Genomic DNA, 14,925 nt, shown 5'->3' with positions numbered 1-14,925 from the left:
CATATAAAACCATTATTAAAAACAATTGAACTTAATTCTAAAATGTACAGGAAGGTTACAGTAGAAATCCTATTTTCCATAAAAAAACCTTCTACATGCAGAAGTTCTTTACTCTTGGCGGCTTCCTACATGTGATTCAAGAGATACACTTTTGGATATCAAAAGGGTATAACATTAAGGGTATACAATTATTTTATTATACTATAATAACATTGTTCTAGTGGTATAAAAGTGGAAAAATTAGATTACCTAGACTCTTTGACTTTTCCATGACTGTATCAAGACATTCAAAATAAGTTGCATCACTGATTGGTTCTGATGGGCGATCTAATAATGGCTTCATTGACTGAATGTTACGAATAGCATTATCACATTCCTTCTGCCCTGGTGCTGCAGAAGTGCACACATCAACAAGGTAGTTGATACTATCTGTTACAGCTCTGTAAAATATACATTAAACATGTAACATAAAATCACAAACTGAAAATTTTGATTCATAAATAATTATTTCAATGATAGACTATTAAATCATAACTAGAAGAAACTAGTAACAAGAAAAAATACTATTCTTGATAACTACCAATCCTTTTGAAAAAGTTTTTCATGGTTTTTACATCATCAATACTTACCCAATATCCTTGTCAAAAAAAAAATTGCTCTGTTAACCTCGAAACCTAAATAACTATACAACACCATGATTACTAAATTCAAAATAAATAAAACCAAAGTACACCATAATAAAACTTGAAGAAACAAATGCTAATTAATAAATTAGTAAACACTGAAATATTTATAGCCTAACAGACTGGAAGACTGGAAAAATGGCTACAATTACAGAACTTCAGATAATCAAAAAAATAACAGACATACATAAGATAACCAATAAAATTATACTTTATGTTAAAATTTAACATTAATGATATAAAATGAATGGATGTATTTATCAAACAGCCTATCTCCAGTTATTATGAGACCTTGTTCTTAGTGTGGGAGCCTGTAAACCTTTGAAAATCACTGAAGAGGCTGGACTAAAGAAATATTCCTGAAAAGGGGCAACAGCTCTTTCATTTGTTGAATACAAAAACTAACTGATGGTAGAACTAACCTCAACAAACAAAAGTTTAACACTTACTGAGCTTTTAAACCAAAATTTAAAGTACTGTGCAACTGAAAACTATAGAAAAATACTGGTATATTTTCTGAGGAAATGTAATCTCAATTCCTATTTATTTTATACATAATCTCTTGAGTAAATTCTGGCAGTAAAGCAGACACCTTTTCTAGGTTGGGGCTAGAAGTTAGTTAGTTGGGTCTAGGTTAGAGACAGAAAATATAGAAATCATGATCTTTCTTCGAATCTGAGCATATTACATAAAAGTAGCAGATTAGATAACTGAATATAAGTGTATTTATTGAAGTCAGATGTAGTTTGAATTAATAATGTAAGGTGGAGAAGAAAAGCTTCTGCTTTTCTTTTCCACCTCATTACTTTTCGTAATGAGATTATAGAATTATCACAGAACTGGCTAACAGGAATGCAGATAGTTGTAAATGGCAATGCTCAAAGAGAATTAAAAATTAACCTAATGCATATAATAAAATGTAACCAAAAAAATTTGGTTCTGAACAAAATTTAATATGGATTAAAGTTATGACAAAATTAGCTTCAGTAAACGAAAAAAAATTCTTATATCTAAGAGGTTCTTTAAAATGTATATTTCAACCTAAAAATTTGAGCATTTCTGGGATCTGTTTAAAATCTACAAGTTTTAGACCACAATTAAATTATTTTTAAATAAATTGCAAAGTCTTTCTCAATGAAAACTGGTACTTATTAAAATTTCATTCTATATTTATTATGGTACAAGTGCTGATATTCATTAATCTCATCATTAACAAACACAATTTTAACGGGCTTATAAACAGCCTATTTGTTCTACGTAGTTTATAAACCAGATCTAATACACAATATTTTAATATTATCTTTATACTATACATCTTTCTTTTTATCCAATTAATAAATCCCTTGAAGTTGTGTTATGTAATTGTGAAGGTTTGAAACTCAATTTGCAACATATTTACAATAAAAATATTGAGGATGGACTTACTTTAATCCCTAATTAATTTTTTGTTAATGTCTTCATTCAAAACTAACACTTATCTCTAAGTGGGTGAATACGGGCTGGGCAAAAGGAATGAAAGAGGGGACCGACTTATAGAGTTTTGCACGAAGTATAATTTAGTAATTGTCAACACCCAATTTAAAAATCATAATAGAAGAATATACACTTCGAAAAAGCCCGGCGATACTGCAAGGTATCAGATAGATTATATCATGGTTAAGCAAAGATTTAGAAATCAACTCGTTGACTGCAAAACTTACCCTGGAGCAGACATTGATAGCGACCATAATTTGGTGATAATGAAATGTAGATTGGGGTTTAAAAGCCTGAAGAAAAGGTGTCAGATGAATCGGTGGAATTTAGAGAAGCTTGAGGAAGAGGAGGTAAAGAAGATTTTTGAGGAGGACATCGCAAGAGGTATGAGTAAAAAAGATAAGGTAGAAAATGTAGAAGAAGAATGGGAGAATGTTAAAAAGGAAATTCTTAAATCAGCAGAAGCAAACTTAGGCGGAATAAAGAGAACTGGCAGTAAACCTTGGGTTTTTAGACGATATATTGCAGCTTATGGATGAACGTAGAAAATATAAGAATGCTAGTGATGAAGAAAGTAAAAGGAACTATCGGCAATTAAGAAATGCTATAAGCAGTAAGTGCAAACTGGCGAAAGAAGAGTGGATTAAAGAAAAGTGTTCAGAAGTGGAAAGAGAAATGAACATTGGTAAAATAGACGGAGCATATAGGAAAGTTAAGGAAAATTTTGGGATACATAAATTAAAATCTAATAATGTGTTAAACAAAGATGGTACACCAATATATAATACGAAAGGTAAAGTTGATAGATGGGTAGAATATATTGAAGAGTTATACGGAGGAAATGAATTAGAAAATAGTGTTGTAGAGGAAGAAGAGGAAGTTGAGGAGGATGAAATGGGAGTACTGAGATCTGAATTTAAGAGAGCATTAAAAGATTTAAATGGCAGAAAGGCTCCTGGAATAGACGGAATACCTGTAGAATTACTGCACAGTGCAGGTGAGGAAGCGATTGATAGATTATACAAACTGGTGTGTAATATTTATGAAAAAGGGGAATTTCCATCAGACTTCAAAAAGAGTGTTATAGTCATGATACCAAAGAAAGCAGGACCAGATAAATGTGAAGAATACAGAACAATTGGCTTAACTAGCCATGCATCAAAAATCTTAACTAGAATTTTGTACAGAAGAATTGAGAGGAGAGTGGAAGTGTTAGGAGAAGACCCATTTGGTTTCAGGAAAAGTATAGGGACAAGGGAAGCAATTTTAGGCCTCAGATTAATAGTAGAAGGAAGATTAAAGAAAAACAAACCAACATACTTGGCGTTTATAGACCTAGAAAAGGCATTCGATAACGTAGACTGGAATAAAATGTTCAGCATTTAAAAAAAATTAGGGTTCAAATACAGAGATAGAAAAACGATTGCTAACATGTGCAGGAACCAAACAGCAACAGTAATAATTGAAGAACATAAGAAAGAAGCCGTAATAAGAAAGGGAGTCTGACAAGGATGTTCCCTATCTCCGTTACTTTTTAATCTTTACATGGAACTAGCAGTTAATGATGTTAAAGAACAATTTAGATTCGGAGTAACAGTACAAGGTGAAAAGATAAAGATGCTACGATTTGCTGATGATATAGTAATTCTAGCAGAGAATAAAAAGGATTTAAAAGAAACAATGAACGGCATAGATGAAGTCCTACGCAAGAACTATCGCATGAAAATAAACAAGAACAAAACAAAAGTAATGAAATGTAGTAGAAATAACAAAGATGGACCACTGAATGTGAAAATAGGAGGAGAAAAGATTATGGAGGTAGAAGAATTTTGTTATTTGGGAAGTAGAATTACTAAAGATGGACGAAGCAGGAGCGATATAAAATGCCGAATAGCACAAGCGAAACGAGCCTTCAGTAAGAAATATAATTTGTTTACATCAAAAATTAATTTAAATGTCAGGAAAAGATTTTTGAAAGTATATGTTTGGAGTGTCGCTTTATATGGAAGTGAAACTTGGACAATCGGAGTATCTGATAAGAAAAGATTAGCTTTTGAAATGTGGTGCTATAGGAGAATGTTAAAAATCAGATGGGTGGATAAAGTGACAAATGAAGAGGTATTGTGGCAAATAGATGAAGAAAGAAGCATTTGGAAAAATATAGTTAAAAGAAGAGACAGACTTATAGGCCACATACTAAGGCATCCTGGAATAGTCGCTTTAATATTGGAAGGACAGGTAGAAGGAAAGAATTGTGTAGGCAGGCCACGTTTGGAATATGTAAAACAAATTGTTAGGGATGTAGGATGTAAAGGGTATACTGAAATGAAACGACTAGCACTAGATAGGGAATCTTGGAGAGCTGCATCAAACCAGTCAAATGACTGAAGACAAAAAAAAACAAAAAACTTATCTCTAAAATATTAAAGAAAACTAATAAGCCCTCTTTTTTACTCCTCTTTACTATAGTTGGCTTTACTAAGGTTTGACATACAAAAAAAAATTTGAATGATTCTACAAACCATGTTACATTTTGCACAAAATTTATACTGGGTTTTTTATGGAAAATTCTAATATTTCTTGGTAACTGAAATAACATACTAACATCCTACAATTGTACTTTTTTCTTTTTTTTACAATTTATATACCATTTTAAGTAAGTACCGTATTTTTTGGTGTATAAGACGCTCCTATGTATAGGCGCATCCAAGATATTTAATACAATTTTTTAGAAAAAACATAAAATTTAAAGTATGATTAAAAAAAAAAATTGATTAAATAATAAGTAATTTTAATACTAAACTGACTTTTCAGAAACTTGCAAATCTCATGTTACTGTCATCTGAATCTTCTCTCTCATCAATATCTTCATCCTGTTGTTCATCATCTTCTTCATACAAGAAATGATCTTCACTTCCATCAAGGGCGTTGCTAATTCCACATTTCAAGAATGCTTTAACAGTAGTTTGTTCATTTACTTTTGACCAAGACATCTTAACCCACTCACACACTTGAGAGATTGATGGCTGTTTCAGGGCACCCTTTGGTGTTAGCTGATGTACACCAGCATTCATCATCCACTTGTTCCACTCTTCCCTCATAAAGACTTTAAAGGGCTTATTAATAATACATCAAGTGGCTGTAGTTGTGATGTAAGTCCTCCTGGTATGACAACCAGTTTAGTATAGCACTCTTGTGATTTTCGTTTCCTTCAGATAAGGCTGGAACTGATCAAATACAAGAAGAGCTTTCTTCTTTAGCAGTGCTATATTCCTTCTTTTCTATACTTTGTCTATCCACACTTTCATCCATTCAACCTTTTTCATGAACATGTACAATCACTTCTGTTGCTATTTTTTCTTTAGGCAGTGTCTTCCGCTAAAAAATTATCACTGACGGCAACTTCATACCAACAGCACAACATGCAAGAACTACAGTGTAGTGTGCTTTTTCATGTCCACTGGTTTTGATTGTAATACTTTTCTCACCTTTCTCAGCTACAGTTCATCAAATTTTAGGGGCGTTTCATCCATATTGGCTATCTGTCCTATTTCAAAATTGTAATTTTTTCGTTGCTGAATCACATATTTATGAAAGGAAATAATTTTGTCTTCGTATTCTTTTAGCATTTTTGGACTGATTTTTGTTTTTGTACGCATATAAAGTCCACTACATTTCATGAAACGATAACACCATAACACACCACCTTTAAAATCTTCTATGTTACGATACAGGCTACTTTGATTGCATGTAAAGGAATCATTTTTGTTGAAATGGCAATGCCATTTGGCCGATTTTCTTGTACCCATTTAAAAACTTTGGTCTCGAGTTCTGGCCATTCGCAACTTTACCACATTCCGAGCACGCTTTTCTTTACGCAAATTGAACCTCTCCTTCTGTCCATGCCAAGTTCTAATCATTTTTTCTGTAGGTGGAGGTACAAAATGTCTTTCAACTTCCCTGTTTCTGTGTTCTACAGCATATTTTACAACCTGCAATTTGTAACTTGAAGTGTAAGAATGCCACCTACTTTTCTCCATCACTAAAAACTATCAAACATAAACAATCGCAACACATCAACTCAATACTGATAAACGTCTGTAACTGATTACTTGGATAAGAGATTACACAACTTAAATTGGGACTCCCCATTCTGAGCCAATGACATGCTAGAAGTCACATGAAGGTCACGCATCAACTTGGTCATGTCATTCTCCTGCTACAAAGATCTTAGAACATAAAATGGAGTGGGTATAACTTTGAAACGAGGAAACAATCTTTATCTTCATTGTATAAGACGCACCCCATTTTTAAGATGAATTTTTAAGGTAAAAAAGTGTGTCTTATACACCAAAAAATACGGTATATATATATATATATATATATATGTATTCTTAAACGGTTCTGACAAACCTATCTAATAATAGTATAAGCAATAACATATATTATTAGATAATAAGTTCTATTTTATCTGGTAAAATTGAAATGATAAATAAGTACCTAAAGTATTTTCATGAATAAGATTATTTGGTTTTTGAAATTGTTCGATCTTAGAAGCTAGCTTACAGCATATTTAATATTAATAAAACAACAGTTGCTGGGGAAATAACCTGTTCTCAGCAAATGGCAAACAGTTTACCCACTTTATAATTTCTGTTAACTTAACATTGGTTACAGTGAGCTGACAGCTCTGTTTGGTATGCAGTATTACTATTGAGCAGTAAAAAACAGTCTGTACTGAAGTGAAACAACAGTTAGTTTTTTGTGAGAAACATTTTAGTCAAACAGTTTGATATTTTTCACTACATCACAAATATAAAAAAAAAAATTTAATATATTTCACAAATTTAATATATTCACAAACCTTATTCTCAACACTAGAACAATTTTAACACAATACTCAGTAGTCATAAAAGTAAAGTCGTAGATTAATCTTATAAGACTAGTCATAAGAAACGTGAAATATAAACACAAATGTACCTTTATTAATCACATTTAAACTAATTTATTCAATTCAAATGGTGGAATTTCAGCAGGACAGAGAAATATCATGTACATATAACCTACTATTATTGAATACCTATTAAAAACATTAATTAAAATATGTTGATTTTTTGCACCATGATTAATACAAAAATCCCAATTCAATCAAGGATTTACTTTAATCAGTCTTCAGGACTTCATGATGAACTATTCATAAAATTATTTTCAACAATAAACATAACTGAAAAAGACTTTATACAACTTAAAAACTCTGCTCGTGAAAAGAGACCAAAGTATTAAACATAACTGTAAAATTTAAGAAAAACATTACACCAAGGAAGATTAATAGGATAAAAAGTTTAATATAACACAGAATAAGCTATTTACCTTGCAGCTGATGCCAGATGATTTTTAGCATTTGGTGCTGATGGATCAGCAGCAACTGTTTTAGCAGTAACAAGAAGTTTTGAGGATACAACTGATACATTTTTCAATGATACTACCATTTGCCCTTGAACTTCAGTGTCCTGGAATAAAAATAAATAACATCACAGATAAATATTTCACAGTAAAATTAATAGAATGTAACATGACATATTACATTGCAATACACCTGACATTAATTATTTGAAACCTTCTCGCTTCAAATTACTATAAGTGTAACTATAACATACTTCACTGTAATAATATTACATTGTCTGTCTAAATGTATAACATCAAAATTAATAATCACATCAAATATTACAAACCAATGTCTTTTACCAAAATTACACATCCATGAATTTTTTTTATGTGATGCGCATTTGCAACATTGCCAATCATAAGACAAAATGGTCATCTACTTCAAACAGATTAATTTATTAACCTTTTTTTATTAATTTAACACAACTAAATAAATGATATATATAAGCTTATATTTTAGCTATGAAATACAACCAATCTTAAACTTTTCAATTTGCTATTAGATATATTACAAATTAATTTCTCACTACAGAGTCTGATATTTGCTAATTTGGATTTTCATACATCAGTTACATAATTGTCCTCTTAAACATTGCAGTCTACTATAATTAAAATATTGATAACATCAGTAAATTAAATTTTTAAATTATACACCTGAAAAATCTACTATTATTCACATAAAATAGTTCTTAAAAAAAAAATCATAAAAACTCATAGTTTCATTAGTACAAATGGATATATTCTTTAGTTGTATATTCAAAAACACAGCTTATAAGCACATGTTCTGATTATAATCTTCATTTTAATGTACCAAAACATGCTACTACTTCCTGGATATTGAATATACATATTTTGTAGACATCTCCTGGAACCGATAGTGGGCAAAATTCAGGCCCTTTTATATGTAAATAATTTTAAAATTATAAGGATCTATTTTCAGAATAAAAGGGAAACAGAAGGATGCAAAGCTACAAAACAGTAAGGACGTTAGTGTAGCTTTTATCACTCTAGATAAAATTACAATCATGTTTAATCGACAATAAAAATTGCTAATAATAACAACTTAAACAATATGTATCAGAGATGAGTAACCTTCAAAGTTCACAGCTGTGTAATAAACAGGGAATGCATTTTATTATATTGTTATTTATCACAAATAATCATCAATAAAACACTAGATTCTCTGATCATTACCTACGCAGAGAATACTTAACCAAGGTTAACCAACTATTGAAATGCGACTCTTATGTCAAATAAAGTACCTTTGTTTGTCCAGCCATCTCCATACCGACGTTTATGACATCACCGACAGCAGAGCCCAACTTTTTAGAGGCATTTGCCAATTTGTTTGGTGATCCTACAGATGTAACAACACCTGATGATGCATCATTTAGACCAGCAGCTGCACTGTTCAATTCTGTTTGCAACTGACTGTATGGTTTATCTGACTGTGGAAATCGACCAGACTCAAGAGCAGCTGAAGCAGTTGTAATCGTAGATATGGCATCATCAACATCTCTTTGGCCAGGTAAACAACTCACACAATCATTCAGTGCCTACAAATGATTTAAATTACTGATAAAACTGCTATTACAAATAATCTAATCTTACAGTAAAATAAATAATAAATATATACTGCAACTAGATCTTAACCATTCACACAACACTGTAACACTAAACATGTTTTAATAAAAGCTTACAATGGCTGGATGTAACAATTAAATTAATACAGCAGTTATGAAAAATAATTTCATTAAGTTCTACAGAAATAAAACATGATTAGGAAGTAGTTCAGCATTTTGAAAAATGTGGTGAATTATTACATCAGAGAACTATTTATCATTTGTATAACAATTTCTGAACATAAGAATCTTTTACAGTCTCAACCACTGAAATGAGCATAACATATCAGTAAGTTCTGTAATAACCAAAGAGCCTTTGTTCAAATACACACTTTAAACAGAGTTAAAAATATTAAACATAAAACTTAAAGAATCATATCTTAAAGACTCTTATAAAACGTTTCATAAAATTTAACTTTTAAAGAAATTGTAAAGGGACAGAAGGTGGAGACATTTGTGAAACATGCTCACAGAGTTGTTGAAATACCAGCTGGAGATATCTTTCAGTGAAAACTGGACTCTCATGAATAGCTTAAGTATGAGAATCCCTTAATGAAGTTGCAATATTTAAATTTCATCATTAGATTGGAGTACGCTTCTGCTCTCAACAGATGCAGACTTAACTACAACAAAATGGATAACAATAGAGGTAAATAGATGTTTAATGGCATAGTCTTAAGTAGCTTTAATTATGATTTAGACATACACAAACCAACCAACCTGCTTAACACACTTTAACTCCATGTTTTATCATTTATATTAATTTAAATTTTTTGCTGACAGAAGTGATAATTTCAGGACATGGAAGGATGGCAAATGCATGAACTGCTAGAGCCTGATTGGCTGTAACCATTCTCTAACACACTTAATCTTTTTAGTTTTAAGTTGTTATATCTTTTTAGTTAAAATTTATTATAATTAGTTGTTAAAAATGTATTCTTAGTAAGAGATCATAAAAGCAGACAATGAGTTTAGACCATTAGGCGATTCCAAGGGTTGTGGAAGATATGAACCTAAACCAATTTAAAAAAAAAAAACAAAACAACCAATAGCATGAAATGCCTCATTCCAGTTGTTATGCTTATCATCAACATTATCACTCATGTCATACTTTGTAACTGTACCTATAATTTGTGATATAAACAAACTCTCTCTCGTTTAATTCTACAGAGCCATCAATTGTCCCTGATTCTCTTATAACATCAGACACAATAAATTATTTGCAAAAGGAAACTGGTGCTGTCAAATCACGATTAATCACACATGAGAATCAGTGCTTAAGTTAGAAGATGGATAAAAAAAGGAATGTAAAAACATTTTCACTTCTTAACATAACTTTGATACCATACAAAAATTTCAAAAGTAAATTGAAATGCATTCAAACAAAAAAAAGAAAAAAACACTCAAGAATTATTAATCTAAATTGACTTCCAAGAATAAATGTCCTGGAGCATCTTTAAATTATCTTACCTGAGTAACTCGTTTGGCACATTGCGAGAGATTATCAACATTACTGGGTTCCTGTAATGTTCTTCTAGCTTCATCAATTAAAACCAATGAACGCTCCATCAATTCTTCAGAACTGATTATTATTCTAAACAAAAAAATACAGATAACATCTTTAAAAAAATTAATTTTGTAACTACTGAATGGAAACAATGAGAAATTCCATTCTCTAACCATTTGAATAATCTGGATTCATTTATTTCCAAGAACCCTCTCTGAAGAAAATCCATTCAAAAGTGGATCAACCAATCATTACAAGAAATGTTACTTAATAATTTCTATATAAAGGATGTAGTCCTGCCGATTTTTCAGATTGAATTTTTTTTATTTCATGGTCTAGTCCTGAAAATTATTAAAAAGAAAATAATACTGAAGGATCTACCAAGTTCATTATCTATGTCATGGGTCAAGTAGGGAGATAAGATTGAAGTAGTAGAAAGTTTCCTTACAATGTTTCTAACCAACGGGTCAGAAAATTGGGTCAAGTTTTTTTTTATGTAATAATAAGGAATACTTTTGCCAAACACGATGGGGAAAAAACATAAAACCTAAAAAACTCAGTAAAAAAAACAATTCAACAGTGGAGTAGATACCACACCTGAGGAATGTCATTTCAAAAAAGTTAGTACTTAAAATGTTCAATGCTCAAAGAGACACAATAAAAATAAAGACACGGACCCTTCATGTTTCCCCCTACCTGAAACTGACAAAAAAACACATATTTGAGATGACCTCCTCAAAGAGTCCACATTCTCCCAGCAAGTTTAAATCACTGCTTCAGTTTCCATAATTATTATAATTATTTGTCTGTTTATTGTTACAAAACTAGTATTTAAATACCAATTAATATCTCCAGTGAACTGAACCCCAGGTACTGTACTTATTATAAAAAAACAATGAGATTAAAAATAAAAGTAGACTGACCTCTGTTGAGTTTCTTTATTTGTTGTATTTGCAACAACTGCTCTAACAGAACCAGTGAGATCTTTCAAAGAATTTGCTAGATCACGAGTTGCCATTGCTGTATAACATTCATTCCCTTGAGAAGCAGCACTGACAACCTGAGCCATGTTACTTTTCACACTCTTGCTTACACTTCCCAACTGTTGTGAAGCAGATTCGGCCTGAAAAAGTAATTAAGAAGATTAATAGAAACAATGCATAAATAATGACAAAAAATCAAAACATGCTGAATATTTATAAAATAGATCAATCCATTTAAATAATACTATGCAACTTCTAAAGCATTATTTTGCATAGCCTTACTTTTTACGTAAGAATCACATTCATCATCAATAATGAATCTCTTCAATAAATAATTTAAAAAATACAAAGTAATTATTAAAATATCATATATTTAATTTAAAAGATAATTTAAGAAGTATTTATATTAAAATAGTGAAATCAAATTCACATCTGACCAGCTTAGGCCAAATGAAAAATTTCAAAGCCAAATTTCTTACAAACAGTAAAAACCATTTTTTGATAAAACTATAAGTTTAGTTTTGTGTAGAATATCGCTTTTTTAATTAATAGTGATTTTATGTTACCAGCCATCAATTAATCAGAGAACCTTCATATTAATGCAACATAAAATTCTAAACATTAAATTGTTTTAACACTTAAAAAAAGTAGTTAACCATAACTGTTATTCTATACACTTTTAATTACTATGAATATTAGTCCATTATTTTATTTTTATAAACATTTCAATATTTGAGAAATTAAATTTCCCCTTCTGTAAATAAAAATGGTTACCCATTTATACCATCAAAATAAGCACTAAAGGACTACTGCATTATTTAATGACTGGATTTTATAAAAAGTTAAGAATTAAAAATCTTAACTAATAAAAATGATCAATTGTAATGATAGGCAAGAATGCACGAGCTATGTACACACAGCAACAATAAATAAACTGTGAAAATATAATTAAAATAACTACTACCAATCTCATCACTGCTTACATGAAAAAACAAAAATACAGAAAAAAAATTTAATCAAACTACAACAAAAACTAGACTCACTGTTTCGCCAGGAAGAGGGCGAAGATGACCTCTATCAGCAGAATGTTGAATTTGGACCAATTCATCACGAAGTATGCATACTAGATTATGAGCAGCCTCCAACTCAAGTTCTGGACCACAAGCTTCTCTAGCTCTGCCCAAAACTGTTCTCAAATCACTAAGTGCACTGCCTAAAGCTTGACTGCTCCCACTCAACTGTAAGGCAGATGACTGATCAGTGATTGTTGGCAGAACTGCACGTGAACAAGCTACCACACGTTGTCCAGGCTAAAAAATCATTTTCATTATATCTTTGACAAGAGCAAACAATCTTTATTTTAAAAATTTAACAAATAGAAGTAGCAAAAATTCAATAATGACTTGCATACTATAAGAAAATGTATAAAATAAAAAAATATATACATATACAGTACATATAAAAAAAAAAACATTTTTTCTGCCAACAGTCACAGAACTGATTTTATGCATTTCTTATTTATTTCTCTTCTCTGCTAATATTTTAAATTCAACATGCTTATTGCATCTTACAATTCCACAATTTAGGTAAACTTTTGTCATTCCCCTATTTTATTATTAAATTAACTAACCCTCCTTAATGTGACTTAGTAACCTAGCTCTTCTAGCAAGAATTTTACAGGCATTTTTCTCTGGCTCATCAAGTTTCATTTTTTTCATACTTTAACAATATATACAATTTTTAACATATGTTTTTAATACAACAATTCAAAAGCTTTTCTTTACTTTCCTGACTTTCTTATTGTACAAGTTTTGCTGCCACTCCATACAAATACAGAAGTTCAAAAAAGAATATTTGGGTTAAAAGTTTATTATTTACTATCTCTAACTTTGACTTACAGTAATGAATCACAAAAAAAATGAAAGAGTAACTCTTACAGTTTTTCCCTGGAAGTGATCAGTGTAAGCACTTTTCATCACCCAGTACATATCCAACTGATGATAGGATTCTTCCCATATTTTAACCAGCACATTTGGAGTAATGGAACCGACAGCTGCTTCAATCTTGTGCTTCAAAACAGATAGATCAATAACTAGTAAAGACACATCCACAAGATCCTTTATGAAACCGTATGGGATCAGATCATGTAATCTTGCAAGCCATGCAAACAAGCTCTGTCATCAGGTCTGTGCCAACCAATTTAGTTGTTGGGGAAAATGTTATTCAACCAATTCTATACAGTGTTATGTCAGTGAGGAGGTTCACCATCTTGTTGCCAAATAAAATCCTCTGGTCTACTTTGCAGTTGAGTAAAGAACTATGTACCTCAATATCCAAATAAGTAACTCCTGTTATGCTTGCTTCAGCAAAAAACAATGGCCTGTAAACTTGGCATTGGGATATTGCATAGAAAACATTTTGTTTTGTGGAGTCTCTTTTGCTATGTGAGAGTTTATGGGAATTTTCTGACCCCCAGAAATGGTCATTAAGTGTGTTAACTTTTCCACTAAGATGAAATGTTGACCCATCTCTAAACACAATATGATCAAGAAAGTTGTCATCTTCATGCTGCAAAGTCATCGTACACAGTAGGCTTTAAAGCTTGTAACAGCTGTAAATGGTATGAACGCATATGTAAACGTTTCCTTAAAATATTTCACATTGTCATCACCAGCATTACTAGTTCACAGTGGCCTTCCTAATAGATTTATTAAGATTATGCAAGAAAGGCAGGAAGACTCCATGACACACTCAACGTTTTCTTCAGACACCCTTGGTTGTCCTGTGCACTTTCCTTTACACAGACGTCCAGTATTTTCAAACTTATTATGCCATCAATGAAAGTTATTGTCACTCTGAGAATCACAATTAAACTTATTACAGAACACACATTGAATTACAACCACATATTTATATTTAGCAACTGCAAAACAAGAAAGGCTTTTTCATCCAGAGTAATCTTCGCTAGCAGCGCTGTCGTGGAAAGATAGCAAATCAATCTATGACCATGCATCCAACTAAAACTGTCAAACTTTTTGCTCTTTGATTCTAGAATTAAATCACCAGTGTACACCTCATCCAAAAAATAATAAAACAAATTAAATCCTGATACTCTTTTTTGTACACTGGCATTTTAAAAAATCCTTTCTAATTCATACATCTACGCTTGACACTAGTTTACTTTCTTTCTACAAATAGATACTTTCAAATGC

General features: G+C 31.1%; 1 protein-coding gene across 5 annotated transcripts in view; it reads right to left on the bottom strand.

Moving 5' to 3' along the window:
* rhea (Talin_middle and talin-RS domain-containing protein rhea) overlaps positions 1–14,925 on the bottom strand; it is a 345,464-nt gene that overhangs the window by 82,724 nt on the left and 247,815 nt on the right. For all 5 annotated transcript variants that reach the window (XM_075362858.1, XM_075362859.1, XM_075362857.1 and 2 more), the window contains 6 exons: positions 12,757–13,023; positions 11,654–11,853; positions 10,694–10,817; positions 8,864–9,157; positions 7,527–7,666; positions 250–440 (listed from right to left, as the gene is read on the bottom strand). In XM_075362858.1, the coding sequence (XP_075218973.1) occupies positions 250–440; positions 7,527–7,666; positions 8,864–9,157; positions 10,694–10,817; positions 11,654–11,853; positions 12,757–13,023 (1,216 nt within the window). The remainder of the gene's footprint in view (positions 1–249; positions 441–7,526; positions 7,667–8,863; positions 9,158–10,693; positions 10,818–11,653; positions 11,854–12,756; positions 13,024–14,925) is intronic.

The sequence above is a fragment of the Lycorma delicatula genome, chromosome 4, assembly GCF_047948215.1.
Source record: "Lycorma delicatula isolate Av1 chromosome 4, ASM4794821v1, whole genome shotgun sequence".
NCBI classification, from domain to species: Eukaryota; Metazoa; Arthropoda; class Insecta; order Hemiptera; family Fulgoridae; genus Lycorma; species Lycorma delicatula.
The sequence above is the reverse complement of the archived record's forward strand: the minus strand, read 5'-3'. Positions and strand labels throughout refer to the sequence as shown.